Here is a 21,076-nt window from a genome sequence, read left to right as displayed (position 1 = left end):
TCCTCTGCCCCCAAGCCCCTTTATTGGTGCATCCCTGAGACACCTAGAACCCACCGCATTCCATCTGGTGGTGCCACGCAGTGGGTTTCCACTCTGGTCAGAATTGTTCCTAACAAACCACTCGTCCAACCTTTTAACCTGTCAAAAGCAAAGGGAGCTACTGCCCCAAAGAATTTTGCCCTGGTTTCCTCCGGTTCTTTTTCCGTGTCACTAGAACCCAGCACATCCCTCCTGTCCATGCAACCTGCCCTGCCAATGTAGAGGATCCAGTGATTTTTGGAAGTCTACATAGATGGGTCTGTACCCTTGTGATTGGGCTGAAAGGGGGTTGGCTATTGTCTCCCAACTTTGTGTGTGTGTGTGTATGTGTGTGTGTCCCCGCCTGGGATTGTGTTAGCTGAGCTCCTCTGATTGGCTGAGGGGTTGGTCCAAGCTCCCCTCTGCACTGAGAGGCAAGCTAGGTTGGGACCCACCTCTGGGATGCTGGATCATATAAAAAGGGAACCTAGGCTCTTGGAGACTCAGTAGGAGGTTTCTGCTGGGGTCTGGATTGGAACTACATAGTCAGATCATCCCTGTATGACTGGACTCTAAAACAGAACAAAGGGGCCCAAAGAGTCTACATGTCTAATATTTAGACATGTTCAGCTTTGTGGATTCTCGGTTACTGCTGTTGATAGCAGCGACTGTACTACTCACCAAAGGTCAAGGAGAAGAAGACAGTAAGTAAAAACTTTCTCACTAACTTTCTGTACGAGAGATAGAGATGCATTTTCTGTTTAACCAGCTTTGCTTATGCACAGGGGGAAATGTAACATTGCACTTTAGAGCAAGAGGGATGCAAAGTTGGACTGGTCTGCAAAGAAAAAGTCTGTTAACGTTCTTGAGTGGGATTGCAAAACTTAGAGCTTTGCGTGAGTTGGATGGGTTAGGGGGGGAATTTTGCATGCTTTTCGAGTTAGGAAACTGCGTTTGCAAGATCAGGTTAGGGAGATGGGGAGAAATGTTTTTTTTTTTTAAGGATTGGGTGTCTTAAAATGGGGTTGGGATTCTTGCAAGAATTTCTCAACCTTTACAGAGCATTTGGAATTGTGTGTGAGGGGGTGAGGTCAGAAGGGGATTGAATGTGTGGCTCAAAAAGTGGGAGTGGACAAATCAAGTATTTGTTGATGTCCGTTCTTCCCCCACTGAAGCTGCTCGGTGGGGGAAAACATCCCCTTCCACAGCTGCAGAAGGGAACTGGGTGTGTTCATATGTTCTGTGTCTCTTTCAAACATGCCCCTGGCGGGCAGACAAGTTGGATCAATTAGAAGCTGTGAGATTCCTTGCCAAGTTCGGGGGCCGAGGGGGGAGCAGCACAATCAGCCTCTAGGAGGGGTTGTCATAGGAGGGAGGCTAAGGCTGACTGGGGAGGGGGGAAGCCAGTTATGGAAAAGCCATTGTGTGCCTTGGAAAGCGAAGGGAGCGGGGAGCGAGCCCGGGGCTGGAGTTTTCTGATCTGCAAAAGCCATCAGGAAAGAATTAGAAAAGTCTCGGATGATTCATAAGGAAAATGTTTTAGAAGCGCAGGAGTCTAGACATCACTTCACAGACAAAACCTCCTGGATGCTAAGGGACTGGATTCATGTTTCTGCAGTGAAGTTTCATGGGGTGTGGGTGTGTGGGGGGGGTGTCCCATGGCGACCTCTGGCGGACATCACCTGACCTTGCTCCTGCAAAACCCTCTCTGGCCTGCATCATGGCCCCCTGGGGCCCATTGGGAGCCCTGGGACTGGACAGTGCTCACCAAAGGGGCTATATATCCGGGGTCAACTGTCGAATAGGTTTGCTAACACCCCTAATTAGATCCTGCTGCAGGCATTTATCTAGGCTTGGCCTGCCACCTACAGGCGGAGTGACTGACTGCACCCCCACTGCATACCCCGCGGGTGTCAACACAGCAGTTTCCTGTTGCAAAACCGCTGGCTCCCAGGGACTCGGCCAGCAATAGCATTTTTTTTTTTTAATTTAAACTAGACATGAGAAGTTGGGGCCGACAGAGTAGAAACATCTGGCCTCTCCACCGTGATCCCGCCCTACGGGATTTCCCACGCGAGGAGCGTTTATCCCGTTTGTCTCCCCGCGGCGGGGAGACGCCGCCGAACCCGAAACCGGCGTGGAAACAATTCCATGCTAAGAAAAACAGCCGGCCCGCTTTTCTTCCCCATCACGTGCTTCTCTTTATTGAGTCCACCTCCTGCTTTACTGGGTCCGATCCATCGCCGCCACCTCCCAGCCTCGCCTGCCTGCATGTGTCATATCCTGAATCGAATTACAACCCGGCCCGCCTGGCCTCGTAGCCCACCCTGCTCTCATTCGCCTTCCCACCCAAACCATTTTCACTTGATCCCAATTTCCCAAAGCAACAGACAGAAAAGATTTCACTCCCCCTCCTTGCCCCTCCACAGAACCCCTTGTCACTGGACCCCTGCCTCCCTCCCCCCCCGGCCCCCCCAGTCCAGACCTCTTCCCTTTAGGAGACTTTGCATTTTTATTTGGCTTGGCCTCGGCTGCAGCAAGCTGAGGTTACAGTTGGATGTAACAATTGGCCGCAGGTTTTGTTTAAATTCCAAAGACACTGGAAATAGTTATTGTGGTGTTGGCATGTTTCCTATGTCATGGAGCTGCGCTGATGAGAAGCAGATGAGTGTATAAAGGTTCCAGGAGAAGCGCAGGGGGGCGGGAGGGGGGAGGGAAGGCCTACGTTGCAGGAACTGGAGAGGAAAGAAAAACGCCTTTGGATAAAAAAGCAACTGAGTCTGATCAGCCTCTTTGTCCCTGGATTGGGGGTTCCTCGCATGCAGCTTCTGGGCTGGGTCCTGATTCAGTTGTTTCGCTCCTGACCCCCCCCCGCTCCCGTTTCTCGTTGTCTCTCTAGTTCCATCTGGAAACTGCATACAGGACGGACTAACATACAGCGACAGAGAAGTATGGAAACCTGTACCCTGCCAGCTCTGCGTGTGCGACAGCGGGAGCATCCTGTGCGATGAAGTGCCCTGCGACGACGTCTTAGACTGCCCCAATCCCAAGATCGTCGAAGGAGAATGCTGTCCCACCTGCCCTGACGAGGGTACTGACTGACGCTCGTGTGCATGCTCTGTCTGTCTATCTAGCTTGATATAAGGTGCTAAGCACCAGGGTCTGCTGGCACCAGATACAATCAACTCCTCCTACGCATGCAGAGACAGGGAGGGGATTGGAGACCAGGACATCAGCAGAGCCTAGCTCGGAGACCTGATGGCTTCATCATCATCCTTGGTGAAGCTAGAGCCCCTAGCTATGGCGTCACGGATAAGACATAGCAAGCCTGCTCCTCTCCGTTGAGCTTCTAGGGCGTTTCTTTCTAAAGAGACATTTCAAACGGGACTGATTATTTCTTGGCGGAGGTGCCCAGTGGACCAGCATACGCTGTGGTGGACGCAATTTTGACCTCTCCTTAGCATGCATCACGGTCAGGGAGACAGGCAGAGAGTGAGACATGCAGGTCTTTTGCAGATAGAACATTTGAGCATCTTTCTGCCAGCCATGTTACTTAAGCAGGTGTTACTTAAGCAAGGGGGATGCATTTTGCTGTCATTTATACCTGGGCAGGGTGCAGCGTGGGGGTGGGTTTTAGAGAATCACGTGACTTGACCCTTGTCCTTCTCCCCGCAGCCTCTCCTGTCGACCCAGAAGGCACTGGAGTAGAGGTAATGACACGCTGTTGTCTTCCTACACAAACCTATTCCCTGTTGTTTTCTGAAGACTCTTTTCTCTCCATGCTAATTCTCTAAACACCTCCCTTTCTTCTCCCCACCAGGGCCCCAAAGGAGAACGCGGCCCCAAAGGAGACAGGGTAGGTCTCTCCAGCCATGCTTTGGCCATTGGTCGCTGGAGTTTGGTCAGGAAATGGGGATGGGGGAGCGGGAAAGATTTCCATGACCATGTTAAAGAATTTGAAAATTGTCCAGAAAACTTTTAAACTGTGGACAATGGCAACTGAGTCCAGTTACCCTGCCTTGTCTCATGCCCGGATGACACTACCGCAGTACTAACCTCTGAGTTCTCTCCTCTTCTTTTGCAGGGACCCCCAGGCCTACCTGGTAGAGATGGCATTCCCGGACAGCCTGGTCTTCCTGGACCCCCAGGCCCTCCAGGCCTTAGCGGAGTGAGTTGGGTTCCAATCATTCGCTCACTTCTTCCCCGGCACGGGATGAATGCAGCGCAGTATTTTCACACCGGCTTTCCCTTCTTTCTTTCTCCTGCAGAACTTCGCAGCTCAACTGTCTTACGGCTATGACGAGAAATCCGTTGGTGGTGGCCTGTCCATGCCCGGCCCTATGGTGAGTGTCCAGCGTCTCCCTCGAGGGGCTGGGGCAGGGGCTGGCCTGAGGGCCAGGACTGAAACAGGAGAAGATGTTAGGGAGAAAGGATGGGAGGGAGTGGAGTCGGAGTTACGTAGCAGGAAAGACAGGAGGTAGCTTGGCCTAGCTTGGCTTTAGAACGCACGAGGCCAGCTCCATCAGTCAGGCAGAGCGGAGGGGGTGGCAGATCTCTTCCTGGGGGCAGGCACAGGACCACCAGCTGGTCGGGGCTGACGTTTTCCTAGGGCAGCCGTACCCTGATTACTCAGGACCGGCAAGGGATACTTGAATTTGCCTTAATCCTAGGACAGCTTGAGACCTGGGGCCTGCTCTCTTCCCCAAGTAGAACATCTTGGCAGGTGGCTCCGTGGATCGGGACCTCCAGGGGTCACCCGGGACTCCGTCCACGAGGGGAGGGATGGTAAAAGATCAGCAAGAGGCGGCATGGTCTGTGGCAGGCAGAGTCAGCCCCGAGCCAGGCGGCTGCGGGTGGCGAGGGAAGAGAAAGGCCTGCTGGAAAAGAGGAGGTCACCGAAAACCAAGATGGAGGGGAGGCCGGGCCTGGGCAACATGGCGACTGCTCCAGCTTATCTCCTCACCTGACTTATTCTTTTCTCTCTCTTCTTCATTTCCAGGGCCCATCTGGTCCCCGCGGTCTCCCCGGCCCTCCCGGTTCTCCTGTAAGTACCTCACATCTTCCCTGTCAAGAAAACATGGCCCATTTGAGCCCTCAGCCAGCGCCTTGTAACTGCCCCCTTTGGGAACGAGCTACCACCGGTGCCCTTTCAGGCTCCTCAGCTCCCAGAGACCTTCTCAGCGAAGGGACGGGGAGTTGCCTGGGACGGGGGAGGAGCGTGGGCTTGGCTCCCTTCTGGTGGTCAGCGATAGACACCTCACACTGCGGAGTGTGATGGAGACGGATGCTCCGTGCGAGGCAGCCGTTGCCAGCAGCGGAGGGAAATGGGACTGATGCGTGAGCAACTGGGTGCGGTCATGTTAGTTTTCTAACCCGTCTTCTCCTCCTACTCTTCTAGGGTCCTCAAGGTTTCCAAGGTCCTCCCGGTGAGCCTGGAGAGCCTGGGGCTTCTGTAAGTCATGGTCAATCGTCTTCTCGCTCTTCATTTTCATAACGGGGTGGGCTGCACGCTGAATCTCCCGGCCCCAGCCCGGGACGATTCCTTGCACCTTCCCTCTTCTGCCACTTGGGGGCAGCTGGTGCAAAGCCTGGCCTACCTTTGCGGAAAAGACTTCATCGGGGAACGGGATTTCTCTAGCCAAGCCAAGAACCAGGCCCAGGCCTGTGAGGTGAATGGCTAGTGGAGGGGTGGCAATGGGAAAGTCTTGCCCAGTCTCAGAATATTAACGCACATTTCTTCTGCCTGTTCTAGGGTCCCATGGGTCCCCGTGGTCCAGCTGGTCCACCTGGCAAGAATGGAGATGATGTAAGTGTCCTTCAAGATCAAAGTCCCTCTAGAGAAGATCCCCCCCCCCCGCCAAATGCAGGGGATAGCCTTGCTTGCTAGCCAGATATTGATGGCGGTGCTAAGCCTGTTGGGTACATGGCCTTCCTTGCAGGCCGCAGGAGCCAGGTGAGGCTTTGGCTTCCATGATGCCTTGAAACACCGAGAGAAAAGAAAATGGGACCTCTCCCCAGATAGGGTTTTGTGAAGAGTTGGGTCCCTTTCCTGGTGCATTTAGCATTGGCTTGGTTCTCGCTGCAAGCGAGCCGTGTGGGCTACTGACCTGACTCCATCTCTTCTTCTTTCTCCAAGGGTGAAGCTGGAAAGCCTGGACGTCCTGGCGAACGTGGTGCTCCCGGCCCCCAGGTGAGACGTCCCTTCTGTCTGGTTCCTGCCGTGGCATTCGGGTTAGGGTGGGTTTTTACCTTTGACCAGCATCACCATTGTGACATGGTTGGAAAAGCACTGGCTGGGCAAACCTGCCCGAAACCTCTGGGTCTCATTGTGTGGCTTTAGCTTACTTCACATGACAGCCATTCGCTGGGGAAGACAGTTAGCTCTAGCAAGCTTTGGCTCCAGTCCTGACTAAAGCTGATCACGGTCAATGCCTAAGAGTCATGATCACAGCAGGAGATGGTCATGACCAGAGATGCCTCAATTATCCAACCTTGCCTGGGGTGCTGAGTTCCCCTCTGCAGTAACTGGCTTGATGTGGGGTGGCACCGGTGTCCTTGTCTCTAAATCGCTTCTTTTCCTTTCCCCAGGGTGCCCGTGGTCTGCCCGGAACTGCTGGCCTGCCAGGCATGAAGGGTCACAGAGTAAGTTGATGCCCTAGTTCTTTACACTTGGAAAAGGAAAAGGAAAGGTGGCCCCCCCTACAAATCCAAAGCCCTGGAGATAGAATCATAGACTATCAGGGTTGGAAGGGACCTCAGGAGGTCATCTAGTCCAACCCACTGCTCAAAGCAGGACCAATCTCCAGACAGATTTTTGCCCCAGATCCCTAAATGGCCCCCTCAAGGATTGAACTCACAACCCTGGGTTTAGCAGGCCAATGCTTGGCCCCGGCAGAAACATAAGCAGTAGCTGAGCTTGCACCACAGTGCCCTCAGCTGGCCTCAGCGCAAGGCAATCCTGGATGTTCCTTTCTACCAGGAGGGGTCTGATGGAGCCCCTTGTCCTCGCCACCGTTTGGAGGAATTCCCCCCTTCCCATGCCACTCAGCTGGCAAACAGATGGGGCCTTACCCTCCCACCCGCCACCCCATGCACATTGTGAGGGACCATTGCAAAGCCAGATGATTTTCAGTCATGCCTCCGCCTGGGAGGACAGTGTCTTCTCCTGACCCTCATCACTGGACACTTGTGTTTCTGTTTCCCCTTCCCTCCAGGGTTTCAGCGGTCTTGATGGTGCTAAGGGTGATACCGGTCCAGCTGGCCCCAAGGTAAGGTCCCTCTGCCACGAGGCACGTTGGCCCTCTCTGTTCCCTTGAAAAGTTTCCTTGTCCCCTTTGGGAACCAGCCGTTGACCCCAGCTTTGTCTTCCTTCTAGGGTGAGCCTGGTAGCCCTGGTGAGAACGGAGCTCCCGGACAAATAGTGAGTAGCTCGTCACACCTTCCTGCTGCCCATTGACACAAGAGTCTGGACTAGGAGGTGGTGAGGGGGGCAGGCATTGAGCTTATAAGAGCAGCAGGGACCTGCAAGAAGAGGGATCGTGGCGAGGGTCGAGCTGGCTCTCCGGAGTGCTTGGTTTTCCAAGGGACTAGAGAGCAAATTCTGGGGGCAGATTTACCAGCACGACGCCCCACAGGGGATGGGGAGCAGGGCAGGGGTGGGAGAGCTGGGGGAGAGGGCAGGGTGCAGACAATGGCGGTGGCGTCTCTAGATGAACTCACGTCTCTCCTCCTTCCTAGGGGCCCCGTGGTCTTCCCGGCGAGAGAGGCCGCCCTGGTCCATCCGGCCCCGCTGTGAGTATCGGTGCTGCACTGCTGGGCTGCGGGCACCTGGAAGCACCCCCCCGGTGGCACCCCTCTGGGCCACGCCCGCTGGGATAGCTCCAATGTGCAGCATGCTCCTCATCGCACGGCTTCCGGGTCGTGTGCCAACCTGTCTGTAACCAGTGTCTCTCTCCTCTCTTCCCGGCAGGGTGCTCGTGGTAACGACGGTGCTCCCGGTGCTGCTGGCCCCACCGTGAGTATTTTCACCTCGTGCTGCCCTGAGATGAGACTGTTCAGCCGCGGGGCCCTGGCCGTTGGGTGGCGCGGCCACACGGGCATTGGCCACAGCGACCTCCATTTTGCTCCCCTCGTGGAGCTTTGCTGGCTTGAACCCCACGGCTGGCACCAGCACAACCCCGCTCAGGAACTGGCCAGTGCCCGGATGGGAAGGGTTCCTCCCTCCGGCCTCTGTTCCCACCCACGTCAAAGCACAGCCCAGATCTCTGGCCGAGGCCAAGATGGCTGCTGTGACGAGACCCCCGCCAACCCCGGAGGTTCCTTGCTATCACTCTCTAACCCGCTTCCCTCTCACCTAGGGTCCAACTGGCCCAGCTGGTCCCCCTGGCTTCCCTGGCGCTGTCGGTGCTAAGGTAAGAACATGATCCCCTCTTCGCCGGGGGGGGGCACCTCCCCATCGCTGCGGCGGGAGCTTTCCCCGCAGCCGGCTTGGGTGGAAGCTGATCCTAGCCTTCAACTAGAGGTTTCATCATAGTTCAAATATACTGTCCAGGTGGCCTGGCCCCATAACCCTCACCAAACCGTGGGTCAGGATCCCTGCGGGTCCATTTCTGCTTTATGCCGACCCTAACCCCGGCTAAGCCCTAGGTCTGATACCAGTCATCCCCAAAGGCCTCGCAGCTGCCCCCTGAGCAAAAGGCGAGCCGACAGCTAGCGGGCCCCAGTCAGTCCCCCCCCGAGTGGGCTGGAGGGATGGAGAAGCAGGCCTCGGTGCAGCAAGACATTCAGTTCCAGTCAGGGCCCGGTCAGGCCTGAGGGCAAATGGCTTCCGCGGAGCACGGGGGTGTGGGAGTGTCTCCCAGCAGTCACTGTGCTCACTGGTCTTTCTCTCCTCTCTTGTCCTCTAGGGTGAAACTGGTCCCCAAGGTGGTCGTGGTGGTGAAGGCCCACAGGGCGCCCGTGGTGAGCCCGGTGCCCCCGGCCCCGCTGGTGCCGCCGGCCCTGCTGTGAGTGGAACTGCACGACCCCTCTCGCCTCTTGCCCGTTGCCCTGTTGTCTCCGGTGATAACCCTCCCTCTCTTCTTCTCTCTCCTAGGGCAACCCTGGTAGCGATGGTCAACCTGGTGGCAAAGGTGCAACTGTAAGTAGCCGTCTCCCCCCTCCTTCCGTCCTCTGTAGCGGGTCGGCTCTTGGGAGCCAGGTTTTCACAGCTGCCTCACCATCTCTTCTGCCTCCTGTAGGGCTCTCCTGGCATTGCTGGCGCTCCCGGCTTCCCCGGTGCTCGTGGCCCCTCCGGACCCCAGGGTCCCAGTGGTGCTCCTGGTCCCAAGGGTAACAGCGTAAGTGTCCTTCCTCCTTCCCCGTCTCCGCTGAATTAGATGGGCCTTCTTCACCGTCCAGGGCTAGGCAGGGATGCGCCAGGCATGGAGGGAGCCCATCGTGCTTTGTGAATTGATCTCTGCCCCTGGCACCCCAGCGCCCAATGCATCCCCTCCCTCAGCTCCTTCTCTGACTGTCCTTGTGGCATTGCCACTTGCAGTGCAAGAGCCTTCACCTCTGCAGCTCTGCGTCTACCAGCACCTCCCTCCTTATCGGCCACCTGTCTCTGCTGGAGACGTCTCTGCTCCACCCTCCGCCCCGGGACGGGGATCCTCTGACCTGGGTTACCGCCAGCACAGTTCCCTCCCCTCCAGAATATCGAAGGTCTCTGTCCCTTCATGGGGCAGAGCCTTTTGTGTCTGCCATTCCTCCTGGAGCTGAAAAGGGGTTGAGGGTGCAACATAGATGGCAGGCAGCATTAAGCCCTTGTTCACGCAGGGCGACGTCTGATATGAATTCGTTTCTCTTTCCTTCTACCTTCAGGGCGAACCCGGTGCTACAGGCAACAAGGGAGATGCTGGTGCCAAGGGAGAACCTGTAAGTACGAGCCCCACTGGGGCCTGCAAGGAACTTTGCCTACAGTCTGGTTTGCTAGCCACAGGGAGACGCTCACCACTCTGACTTGCTTGCGCTTTCTAGGGTCCTGCTGGTGTCCAAGGCCCCCCTGGTCCATCTGGTGAAGAAGGCAAGAGAGGATCCCGTGGTGAGCCCGGCCCTGCTGGTCTGCCCGGCCCTGCTGGCGAACGTGTAAGTAGCCGCTGTGTTTCCCCTGGAGATCATGCCCATTGGCACGGTGTTGGGTCCTCCGGTCAGACCCGGAGCTCTGTCTCTCGGACACAGAGGGGTCCCGACCTACCTTCTCGGTGATCCAAGCGCCTCCCGAATCTTGGGATGGGAAATTCAGATGTGGACCCAGAACCAAATCCAAATCCAGATCCCATAAGGGGCTTGATCTGCAATCCCAGCCTGGCACACGCCCAGGTGCTGGGAGGAGGTCAGACCTAGATCAGCTGAACATGCAATCCAGCCCCATCACCATCCCAAACCCAACCAACCCTGGAGTCACCACCCCCCGGAAATTTTCACCCCCAAGGTTGGCAGCTAGGGCCCGTTCCTCCCCACTGCAATCCCAGGAGGGGACGGGAATTCGGATGTGGGGGTTCTGTGAAGCTCCCTTTCCATTCCCATCTTCTCCCTGTTTCACTTGCTGGCTGCGTGGGCATTTACCTCACTGGTTTCTCTTGTGTCCCATTGCAGGGTGCTCCCGGAAGCCGCGGTTTCCCTGGCTCTGATGGCATTTCTGGTCCTAAGGTAGGTGCTAGTCTCCCGCCGTGTGCTCCCTCCTAATGTGAGAGAGACAGAAGAGGCTCAGGTGTCCGCCACACTGAAATACACAAAGGACTCGGAGACAGGCTCCCACCTGGGCATCCTTTGCAAGGGGCTTGGGAGCAGCTAAAGCCTGTGGAAGGGGGAGTTAGTGGGACTTTCTGGGAGTGGTGCATTCTGCCCTGTGGGATCTGGTCTATTACCCAGCCGCTCCCTGGCCCCATCCCCTTGCTTTACGCGCCACGTTCTGGGTTTGGGGGTGGGAATTGGCTTGTCTCCACATGGTACATACACTAGGATGGCCTTTTCACTAGGGTTATTCACCCCATGGCATAGCCCAGTGATTTCTTTGTGGCCAGCCCTGGCAAAGCCCTTTCATTGCCCACTCGGCTCTGTTTAGTCCCCCTCCTCTGTCACACGACACGGTGGGTCCTTGCTGGCTCATCACACCCGTGCCAGCGAGAAGAAGCGATCCAGGTCTCTACCGCAGCGTGTAACCTCTCTCTCCTGCTTCCCTCCCCACCCTAGGGTCCCTCTGGTGAACGTGGCTCCCCTGGCCCTGCTGGTCCCAAAGGATCCCCCGGTGAATCTGGACGTCCTGGCGAGCCTGGTCTGCCCGGTGCCAAGGTAAGAGGGTGGAGGAGCCGGGCGATGGTTCTGAGCGGGATGGAGGGGCTGCCCGGGGAGTCCCACCGAACTTTGCTGCTATTTCTGCCAAGCGCCATCTCAAGGTGAACTCTCTGCCCACCTCCTTCCCCTGGCCTCTCCTGGCGCCAGTGCTCTGTGGTGCAGCCGGCTTCGAGCAACTGCTCTCTCCCTCCGTTCTGGAGGGAGGGCGTTTTAGGCCACCCCACATCCACCCCCTGCAGCGACCGATCAGCTGCCCTGCCCGCCCTCGCCCACCACATCCTACCCTGTTCTGACCCCTCGCGCACAGCAAAAGAGGCCGGACGCCCTATGGCTTAACCCAGCTCTTCTTCCTTTTCAGGGTCTGACTGGAAGCCCAGGTAGCCCAGGTCCCGATGGCAAGACCGGCCCCACTGTAAGTCATGGTTTATCAAGGCCCTTCCTCCTCCTCCTCTCCCTTTGCTCACAATGGCCTCCTCTGAACTGTGCCTTTGCTTCGTCCACACTAGGGTCCCGCTGGTCAAGATGGTCGCCCCGGACCCGCAGGCCCACCCGGTGCCAGAGGTCAGGCTGGTGTGATGGGTTTCCCTGGACCTAAAGGTGCTGCTGTGAGTATCAACTTGCTCCCTTCCTATACTGTCGCCTCGGGGTGAGTCGCCCAGCCCAGTGATAGGGACGTGACAAAATGGCCGCCTCCAGGACTTCCTGTCACCCTGGCCGCCGCCCGGGAGTGGTTGGATTCAAAGCACAATGGATAAGTGGCCACTTTGGGTACCATTTTGTAAAGAGGGGCATTATGTGAGGGGAGGCACTCTGGGAACCTCTCCCTCAGGGGTTAGCTGCAGGCAGAGACAGGTGGCCCAGAAGACATCCCACCGTGGGGCAGGGAGATGACCAGGCCCTGAGAAAAGACACAGCTGTGGCGGTCATGGGAAGCAACCTAGAGCGTCAATAGAACTACCACAGGGCCAGCCCCGCCTGCTTCCTGTCATGGTGCCTTTCGGGCCCTCCTGTGGCTGCATCCTAGGGCCATACAAGAGCCAATCGTTCCCAACATCCCCTCGCTGCTTGTTCCCGGGGCGTACCGCGTTCCTTCACTGAAGCCATTTTGTTCCCTTTCTCAGGGCGAACCCGGCAAACCCGGTGAAAGAGGCGTTCCCGGAGCCGTTGGTGCTGTTGTACGTATTTTTCTTGGTACTGATGGCCTCTAACAATCTGTCTCTCGCAGCCAGGGCTGGGTCCAGCCGAGAGTTTGCCAGCCTGAGGCCTCTTTTCTTCAAGATGAGAAAGAGAGAATTTACCATGACAGTATAGGGCTTTCCACAGCAGAGCAGACCGGGGTCCATCTAGCCAATATCTGGGCTCTGGCCTACCACCACAGGACTCAGTGGAAGATATAAAAACTTCTGCATTGGGATGACATGCCTATGGTGGCTGGTTCTTCCTAAGCCACAGAATTGCTTATTCCCTGGACTTCTGGGGGAGGGTTTATATCCCTTATGCCCTTTTCTCCTCGTTACTAATACCTTGTGGCAATGAGTTCCACAGGTTAACTACGGAACCCATGATGCCAACTTTTGAAGCCCCCTGAGATTTTCTGCTTCTGAACCTTGTAGGCTCGCCACACCTTCCCTGACGCTCACGCCCTGCTCCCATCGGACACTCATTCAGCGTCTGCGCTGAGCAATTTTTAAGCTCTTCCTCCTCTCCCCACAGGGTGCTCCTGGCAAAGATGGTGAAACTGGTGCCCAGGGACCTCCTGGCGCAGCTGTGAGTATGAATCCTTTCTCGCCCCTGCCCTGTGTGCTGGTTTGTCGCGGAGCGTGCTGCTCCGAACCCCACTGGATCCCTCCTGACTTTCTCCCCTCCTCTTTCAGGGTCCCTCTGGAGAGAGAGGTGAACAAGGACCTTCAGGTGCTCCTGGATTCCAGGTGCGGAGTGTTCCATTAAAGGCCCCATCACAGGGGGGAAGTCCCTCCTGATCAATCATATTTTGTTCCATTTTTTTCACACCCCCCGCTTCCCCCAGGAAATCTCAACTCTTGGGTTTTTTTCTTCCCCTCCCAGGGTCTGCCCGGTCCCGCTGGTCCAGCTGGTGAATCTGGCAAGCCTGGTGAGCAGGTAAGTGCCAAGAAACCATGGCGGTGGGTGGGGTTTACAGAAAGAAGGAGAAGAGCTCTGCTTAGCATCAGAAGCCAAAGAGAGATGACAGATCCTGCCCCCTGACGCCCAGTGCCTCGCTGGCCCGCCCCTCATCAGTGCCTTTCATGGCCGTTCTCACTTCCTTAGGGCTCCTGCCCCATTCCCACCCCCAGCTGGAGACGTTCCTCCAAGACTGGACGTACGTCCAGAGTGATGAAACTTGTCAGATTCCCCTTTAGCCAGTGAATGAGGAGAGCTGCCTCCAGACAGGGCCTTGGCCGCTGTCAGACCTTCTCACCCCCCGGCCCCAGAACTCATCTCAGAGGCCACAGCAACCATGAAACTCATTCATTCCAGGCCTCCAACCTCTTCTCTGAAAGCCTTTTGGGTGGACATGGGCCCAAGCCCTGGATCTGAACACCTATAAACTGGGGCTGGAGGGGGGTGGCATTGAACTCTGGATCCAGATCTCAGTTTGGCCACTTGGGATTATCTCTGTATTCAGTCCAGATATCCAGCCGGGGGGCCCAAGACCAGCCTTTCGGCTAAGAGCAAATGTAGTTTCAATGTAACAACTGACACATCCTCTGTTGGGTGAGACCATGCCCTGGCTTTGCTTGGGAGGAGATTCGGTGCTCTGGGACCATAGAGCACTCCCGTCTCTAACTGGTACGATTCATGCAAAATTCCAGTGGTGGAAAGACAGAGGCAGAGGCAGAGTCTGGCCCTCATGAGGATGGAGCTCGGTGATTAGTTATGGAGGGGTTGGCGCAGATGTCCCCCTTCCCGGCCACTCACTGCTCCACCCCAGCCAGTTCAGGGGCAACATCTGGGCTTCTCCAGCAGGTAGCATGCTCCTTTCCAAGCCCTCAGCTCTAATTCTGCTTTCTCTTTCTCTCCCGTGGCAGGGTGCCCCCGGAGACCTCGGTGCCCCCGGTCCAGCTGGTGCAAGAGTAAGTTGCGACCCATTTTCTCTGCTATAAGCAATCTCTCACCCTTCTGTCTCTCTCGCTGGCTGCCCCTCGGGATGGCGCAGTAACCAGTTTCGGTTCTCTCTCCTCCCTCCTCTAGGGTGAGAGAGGTTTCCCTGGAGAGCGTGGTGTCCAAGGTGCGCCCGGTCCACAGGGCCCACGTGGTGGTAACGGTGCTCCTGGTAACGATGGTGCTAAGGTATGTACCTATTTCCCTCCTCCTCCTCCTCCTCCGTGATGGGCGAAGGGAGGCTCAGCTAGAAATGGGAGGGGAAACCAGGGGGAAATCAGTGCCTCTGACATGTCCAGGGGAAGCAGGCTTTGGAATAGGATTGGCCATGGGATACACTCCTCCTGCTTTGGAGGGGGCTGAGGCTTGGTGTCCAGCCAGCCAGCAGCTGCCTCGAACCAGGTGCAAAGCAGGAAGGGGGGACTCCATCTTCCCCCATCGGGTTAGCCCCAGTCCTGCAACTGCTGCAGGATTCTCCTCTCTCTGCCCAAGGCACAGAAGGCCCCTGGGCAGCACTCACGGCCTAGTCTTGCTTGGCTCCAGAGGCAGCCTGCCCTGGCACCGGAGAATGGGGGACGGGTCGCGGGTCTCTGGAAGGCGGGCGGCTTTTGCTGCGATGAGGAAGTGGCTCCGTTTCTAACCCTGACTCTCTTTTTTCCCCCCGCTCTGCCGTGTGGGGCTTTAGGGTGATGCTGGCGCTCCTGGCAGTCCCGGAAACCAAGGTCCTCCCGGTCTGCAGGGAATGCCCGGCGAACGTGGTGCTGCTGGTCTGCCTGGTGCCAGGGGTGACAGAGTACGTATGAGCCCCCCGAAGGCCCACCAGCAAAGTGACCCTCAGTCTTCACCATGGAGACCATGCCTCAGATCTCCCTACTCATGCTCAGCTTGTTACGCCTCTTCCCCCCCCTCCACTCTTCCTGGCCTTCTCTCTTCTCCACTTCCTTGTGTCCCTCTTCTTCCCCAGCTCTTTCTGTGTCCCCTCCTTCCTTGCCTTTCTCTGTCCCCTGTTCCCTTCCATCTCGCCCCCCTCCGCTCCTCTTTCATCTCTCTGCTCCAGCTCCAGCTCCGTCCCCCACCTCCTCTCTGCTCTTGGAGAAGCTAGGCCAGGTGCCTGAGCCACTTCAAGGCCTAGAGGCCCTCGTCCGACAGTCACTTTAGGCCAAAGCAAACCCCCCGCCCAAACCAAGGAACTTCCGGGCCTTGCCCTGTGTGTCTCTCCAGGAGCACAGCGAAGTGCCCTGGTTCTTGCCCAGTGCGCTGCTGGGGTCTCTGCTCCACGCGGCCTAGTTATGCCCTTGGAAGAGGTCTTCTCCACCAGCTTGAATGGCTTGGAGAGCTGACATGGCCAGCACTGCGCTGTCTTTTTCCATTGGACAAGCTGACTGGCTAATGGTCTGGACGCTTGGCGTGAATGGCTTCCAGTGCAGGGCAGATAAACACACACACACACACACACACACCCCAGAGCTGCCACAAGCCCCCACCCATTCCGTGCTCCATAGCCAGAAGGTAACCTTGCTTTGCCCTCTCTCCCCAGGGTGATGCAGGTCCCAAGGGTGCTGATGGATCTCCCGGCAAAGATGGCCCAAGAGGTCTGACTGGCCCCATTGGTCCCCCCGGCCCAGCTGGTGCTCCTGGTGACAAGGTAAGGATCACCCCGCCCCCTTTCCCTGTCCCCTTGGAAGGAGCAGGGCAGTGACTCTCCTAGCCTCTCGGGCACCGGAGCTGGTGCCGCGGGCCCCTGGCATTCGTGCAAAGGCCGGTCCCGTTTGTGCGCAGCAGCTCCCGACCCAGCTTCTGTTTCCTGGGAGACAGAGAGGAAGGCCCCAGCTGATCATTCGATGCAGAGGGGCCTCTGGATCCTCCCAGTGACAGCAAGGAGCTTCATCAGCTTCCCCCGGGAATGCTTCCTACGGCCCCGGCCTGCCCAATCAGGGCTGTGCCCAGGAGGGTCCTGCATCCCTACCCCCCATTTCCAGAGAGGAGGCAACTTCTTGCTCTCCCCACGTCTCACGAGCGACCCCAGAGCTAGCCAGCCTCGCCCCAGAGGCACCTCCAAAGAGCCCTGGTCTGCCAGGCCCGAGCCTTGACCTCGTCCCTCTTCTCTCCTTGTGCAGGGTGAAGCTGGTCCCTCCGGCCCTGCTGGTCCCACTGGTGGTCGTGGTGCTCCTGTAAGTACCGTTCCTCTCTGATTGGCTTCAGAGGCAAAGATCAACCCCTCCCACTCCTCGCTGACCCTGTCTCTCTCGGTTCCTTCTCTTCCAGGGAGATCGTGGTGAGCCCGGCCCACCTGGTCCCGCTGGATTCGCTGGCCCCCCTGTAAGTATGATGGTTAAGAGTGGTCCTCACTGGCCCCAGTGACTCCTCCTCTCACCCAGACCTCCCTTGGGAGGATGGTATTCAGTGGGGTGGGCTACGGGGGTAATCCCATGCAGCCCAGGGCTATGGGGCCGAAGCAATCCTACCATTGCAATACTGGGAGCGCTGTCCCTGTGTACGGAGATGGGACTCATCCCTGACCCATGGACTCACCGGGTTGTCCTACACCAGGCCTCCGATGGGGAACAGGACCAGTCCTACGTCCTGTGATCCTCTGGCTCCCATGTGAGCTCGACGGGCTTTCCCCATCAAGACAGCCTAGTCTCCTCAGCCCGTGTTGGTTCTGTGAAGGACCGTTCCCCCATCACCCTCCACTCCCATCTCCGCGAGCTCCCCGCACGGACGCTGCCCCTCACCCTCCGCTCTGCTCTCCTCCACAGGGTGCTGACGGCCAGCCTGGTGCTAAAGGTGAAACTGGTGATGCTGGTGCTAAGGGCGATGCTGGTGCCCCCGGCCCTGCTGGACCCACTGGTGCTCCTGGCCCCGCTGTAAGTGACTCTCCACTGCCCCGATCCCTCCCCGTTCGGCCAGGGTTCCGTTCCCGCCTCTGATGTCCTGCTCTTTCCTCTCCCGCAGGGTGCTGTTGGTGCTCCCGGACCCAAAGGTGCTCGTGGTAGCGCTGGACCCCCTGTGAGTATTTCCTCCACCCTCTGGGCTGCCAGGGATGGGAGCCACATTGCAAAATGTCCCTCTCTTAGCCACAGTGGAAATGCCTGAGTTCCTGGCCGGTTACAGACTAGCTTGGACTAACAAACAGCTGGGGATTCCTCCATGGAAGCTCTCTCTGTTTTGCATGGGGTAGTTTTCACTCCCCTTCTGATTCGGCTTCTCCCACCAAAATTGGGCAGAAGGTTGATCCCCTCCCGCCTCCCGCCCGGAGCATGTGAGAATCCACCTTTCCAGCACGCCCTTTGCCCTGGGCCTGCTTTTTGCCCCCATCACCGGGAAAGAGGCAGGTTGGGAGCCGAAAGGGGGTTGCTTTCTGAGTTTGTCGCAAAATGCCCCCCCCACCCCAAAACACCCTCCTCCTGTCCCTCTGGGAGTTGGAGCAGCTTCTTCCCTGGGTCGAGAAATATTTCACTTCCCTCTGTCTAGACTAGAGCATTAAAATCAGACCCTAGGTGCAATAGAACGAATGCCCCTCCCCCATGGATCAGATGATTTTAACATGGCTGTCTTTGTGCAGCTCAGAGAGCGTGTCCCTGCCATCCACCTGCCCGAGTGTCCTGTGCATTCATGGACCTCTGCATGGAGGGAAACTGCTCCCTGAAATAGCAACCCTTTAGCCACGAATGCTATATGTCTGGAGCCTTCAGATTCCACCCGAGCTTCAGAGAACGGCTCTTTGTCCGGAGCTGGCTGGATGCCACCCTGAGGGGCAAGACATACCTGACAGATCAGGCAGCGTCTTAGGGCTGCCTTGACCTTCCACCTTCTCACTCTCACCCTTAGCGGCAGGCCTCTCTCAGCCCATGGGCACGGCAGCGTTTTGAGCAGTGCTTGTAGTACAGATCCGTGGCTAACGGAGCCATGGGACTTAACGCTTTCTCTCCCCACCTTGTGCAGGGTGCTACTGGTTTCCCTGGTGCTGCTGGAAGAGTTGGTCCCCCTGGCCCCTCTGTGAGTATCTCCTTTTTGATCCCCTGGCTGGTGGCGTTGGGGGAGGGCCGACAGCATTGGGCACCGAGCCCTGCTGGCAGGGGTGGGGATGGGGAGGCTGGTGGCGGGGATCTGCCATGGGACTGCCAGCCTCCAGCCGCTGGGGAGGATGGGTGATGGTTGTCATCAAGAGCGGGCAGCCTGGAAGCCAAATGGGGAGGAGGCGGGACCTGAGAGGGGTGTGAGGAGCAGTGGAGCTGGCAGTAGGAATGCCAAGGCCCTGCCACAGAGCTTCCACGGTGTAATGAGGGCTGATGGTCCGGGTAGCCTGGTACTGCTTGCAGCCAGCAGTGGCTCTGTCTGCCCCATGGTGGCGCTGGAGCATGGAGCCAGGCCTTCTCTCCCCTCCGCTTGAGGGGCCTGAGCGTCATAAATCAACGCCCCTTGGAGAGGGGTTGCCTCTCAAAGTCTTGGGCTTCGCTGCCTGACCTCACCTCTCTGCTCTCTCCCAGGGAAACATCGGTCTCCCTGGCCCACCAGGCCCCAGCGGAAAGGAAGGTGGCAAGGGACCCCGTGGTGAGACTGGCCCCGCTGGCCGCACTGGCGAACCTGGCCCCGCTGGCCCCCCCGGACCTTCTGGTGAGAAGGGCTCCCCTGGTGCCGATGGTTCCCCAGTAAGTACCCGTTCAGTCCTACCTCAGGCCCCTTGGCAGGTGTCATTGGAGCGTGTGCCCTGGAGCAAGATGGGTGGGTTTGTAACCAGAATCTCTCTCTCCCCTCCAGGGTGCACCTGGTACTCCAGGCCCACAGGGTATTGCTGGACAGCGTGGTGTCGTCGGCCTTCCCGGACAGAGAGGCGAGAGAGGTTTCCCTGGTCTCCCTGGCCCATCTGTGAGTATGAGGTCGAACCCTTACGCCCTCAAGCCGGACCTCAAAGGAGGCTTGTGGCTTCAACCCATTGCCCCTGCCCCAAAAGGATCCAAGCAGGATTGGATCTCACGGCCCAGCCGCCAAGGCTCAGAGCTTCTCCTGGCATTCGTAGGGCAGAGAATGGGTGGGAGAGACAGGAGCTGGGCACGCTTCGCTGCTGGCGTGATTGGGAGCTCTCCATGCAAGGAACAGAGTCCTTGACTCTTCCCCCTTGTCCGGGGCAGCTGCTCTGGCCAGGAGATAAGAGAAGAGGAATAGCGGGGAGGGACCTGTGATCTTATTATTATTATAGAAGAAGATGGTGGAGCCAAACCTCCCAGGCTGAGGGGTGCTCAGAAGTTCACCACCCCTGGATCTGACCTTCTTGCTTGGTCCCCAACTCTATCTGAGCCTGGAGCCAGAACTTCAGCCCCAAACTCTGAGGCCCTAGGGCGTGGGACAGGGGTGTGTCGTCATTTGGTGGCAGTGGGAGGGGATTCAACCCCGCTCCCATCACAAGCGGGTTCTTCGGTCTCAGCTGCACCGCCCCCTCTTCTCTAACCCGGGCTGGTCCCTCTCTCGCTCCTCCCCAGGGCGAACCTGGCAAACAAGGTCCATCTGGCTCCTCCGGCGAACGTGGTCCTCCTGGCCCAGCAGGACCTCCTGGCTTGGCCGGACCCCCTGGTGAAGCTGGACGTGAGGTGAGCTACCACCATGCTTGACTTGTTAGGACTCTCCTTTGCCCAAGCACCGGCAAGGCCAAGAAGCGCTAAAAGCCCGGGTGGATCAGTCTCCTGGCTGCCCCTGGGGGGAATCCCGCAGCCCGGCTGATAGTCACCAGAGGCAACCTGTCGACATCGGGCGCTCCAGAACCCACCACCATCACCAGGAGCAGCACCAAAGACAAGGAGAGATTAACCCTTTCCATGCCCCTGGGCCAACACTGGTCTGCTCCATTGAAGGGTAGGACAGACCTTGCCCCCGGCCTCCTGCGGGGGCTGGTGCCAGTGAGCAATGGGACAATGCCCGGAGCGCAGTGCCTGAGAGATGGGAGAACAGCTGGGATCCCGGGATGGGATGGTTTCCAAAGGAGCTGAGTATGGGAGGGACCAGGGAAGGGGCCAGTTCCAGAGAGAAATGGAAGCCCCATGGGTCCCTTTCCCCGCCCCCTTTCTCTTTTGATCTCTAGACCTCACCCATCCCTTGCCTGTCCCAGGCCTCAGCGCAGCCAGCCTCCTGGTTAATTCGTCACTCATCAGTTGTCGCTTACCCAAGGCCCCTCTGTCTTGCTCATGCCTAACACTGGGTCTCTCCGCTTGTCCTCAGGGCTCTCCCGGTTCTGAAGGTGCTCCTGGTCGCGATGGCGCTGCTGGTCCCAAGGTGAGTTGGGCCCCGAAGAGTCATGGCAAGATGCTTTCATTGGGGGTGGAGGGTTGAACTTCAGGCGAACGTTAACTCGGTGCTTTGCTTCCTCGTCCTCTCCGGAAATAGGGTGACCGTGGTGAGACTGGCCCATCTGGTCCTCCTGGTGCTCCCGGTGCCCCTGGTGCTCCTGGCCCTGTCGGTCCCGCTGGCAAGAATGGAGATCGTGGTGAGACTGTAAGTGACACTTCCTGACATTCCCCTAAATTGAAAACCCATTCCCTGCCCTGAGCCGGGAATAGACCCCGGGAGTCCTGCTCCCAATCCTCTGCCCTCACCAGGGGACAATGCTCAT

General features: G+C 57.7%; 1 protein-coding gene across 1 annotated transcript in view; it reads left to right on the top strand.

The window, feature by feature from the left end:
• Nucleotides 1–512: 512 nt before the first annotated feature.
• The window catches only part of COL1A1 (collagen type I alpha 1 chain), a 26,314-nt gene continuing 5,750 nt past the window's right edge, over nucleotides 513–21,076 (top strand). The window contains exons 1-43 of the mRNA XM_024199421.3: nucleotides 513–722; nucleotides 2,918–3,109; nucleotides 3,694–3,728; nucleotides 3,839–3,874; nucleotides 4,103–4,186; nucleotides 4,287–4,361; nucleotides 5,018–5,062; nucleotides 5,417–5,470; nucleotides 5,771–5,824; nucleotides 6,155–6,208; nucleotides 6,607–6,660; nucleotides 7,233–7,286; nucleotides 7,394–7,438; nucleotides 7,756–7,809; nucleotides 7,988–8,032; nucleotides 8,376–8,429; nucleotides 8,925–9,023; nucleotides 9,113–9,157; nucleotides 9,258–9,356; nucleotides 9,880–9,933; nucleotides 10,036–10,143; nucleotides 10,654–10,707; nucleotides 11,251–11,349; nucleotides 11,711–11,764; nucleotides 11,859–11,957; nucleotides 12,474–12,527; nucleotides 13,066–13,119; nucleotides 13,227–13,280; nucleotides 13,417–13,470; nucleotides 14,400–14,444; nucleotides 14,563–14,661; nucleotides 15,158–15,265; nucleotides 16,010–16,117; nucleotides 16,590–16,643; nucleotides 16,738–16,791; nucleotides 17,232–17,339; nucleotides 17,428–17,481; nucleotides 18,418–18,471; nucleotides 18,963–19,124; nucleotides 19,234–19,341; nucleotides 19,953–20,060; nucleotides 20,686–20,739; nucleotides 20,851–20,958. Coding sequence (XP_024055189.2) covers nucleotides 641–722; nucleotides 2,918–3,109; nucleotides 3,694–3,728; nucleotides 3,839–3,874; nucleotides 4,103–4,186; nucleotides 4,287–4,361; nucleotides 5,018–5,062; nucleotides 5,417–5,470; nucleotides 5,771–5,824; nucleotides 6,155–6,208; nucleotides 6,607–6,660; nucleotides 7,233–7,286; nucleotides 7,394–7,438; nucleotides 7,756–7,809; nucleotides 7,988–8,032; nucleotides 8,376–8,429; nucleotides 8,925–9,023; nucleotides 9,113–9,157; nucleotides 9,258–9,356; nucleotides 9,880–9,933; nucleotides 10,036–10,143; nucleotides 10,654–10,707; nucleotides 11,251–11,349; nucleotides 11,711–11,764; nucleotides 11,859–11,957; nucleotides 12,474–12,527; nucleotides 13,066–13,119; nucleotides 13,227–13,280; nucleotides 13,417–13,470; nucleotides 14,400–14,444; nucleotides 14,563–14,661; nucleotides 15,158–15,265; nucleotides 16,010–16,117; nucleotides 16,590–16,643; nucleotides 16,738–16,791; nucleotides 17,232–17,339; nucleotides 17,428–17,481; nucleotides 18,418–18,471; nucleotides 18,963–19,124; nucleotides 19,234–19,341; nucleotides 19,953–20,060; nucleotides 20,686–20,739; nucleotides 20,851–20,958 — 3,168 coding nt within the window. The 5' untranslated portion in view covers nucleotides 513–640. The remainder of the gene's footprint in view (nucleotides 723–2,917; nucleotides 3,110–3,693; nucleotides 3,729–3,838; nucleotides 3,875–4,102; nucleotides 4,187–4,286; nucleotides 4,362–5,017; nucleotides 5,063–5,416; nucleotides 5,471–5,770; nucleotides 5,825–6,154; nucleotides 6,209–6,606; nucleotides 6,661–7,232; nucleotides 7,287–7,393; nucleotides 7,439–7,755; nucleotides 7,810–7,987; nucleotides 8,033–8,375; nucleotides 8,430–8,924; nucleotides 9,024–9,112; nucleotides 9,158–9,257; nucleotides 9,357–9,879; nucleotides 9,934–10,035; nucleotides 10,144–10,653; nucleotides 10,708–11,250; nucleotides 11,350–11,710; nucleotides 11,765–11,858; nucleotides 11,958–12,473; nucleotides 12,528–13,065; nucleotides 13,120–13,226; nucleotides 13,281–13,416; nucleotides 13,471–14,399; nucleotides 14,445–14,562; nucleotides 14,662–15,157; nucleotides 15,266–16,009; nucleotides 16,118–16,589; nucleotides 16,644–16,737; nucleotides 16,792–17,231; nucleotides 17,340–17,427; nucleotides 17,482–18,417; nucleotides 18,472–18,962; nucleotides 19,125–19,233; nucleotides 19,342–19,952; nucleotides 20,061–20,685; nucleotides 20,740–20,850; nucleotides 20,959–21,076) is intronic.

Source organism: Terrapene carolina, unplaced genomic scaffold (genome assembly GCF_002925995.2).
Source record: "Terrapene carolina triunguis isolate 2854851 unplaced genomic scaffold, T_m_triunguis-2.0 Scaffold193, whole genome shotgun sequence".
NCBI lineage: Eukaryota > Metazoa > Chordata > Testudines > Emydidae > Terrapene > Terrapene triunguis.
This window is presented reverse-complemented; position numbering and strand designations above follow the sequence as displayed.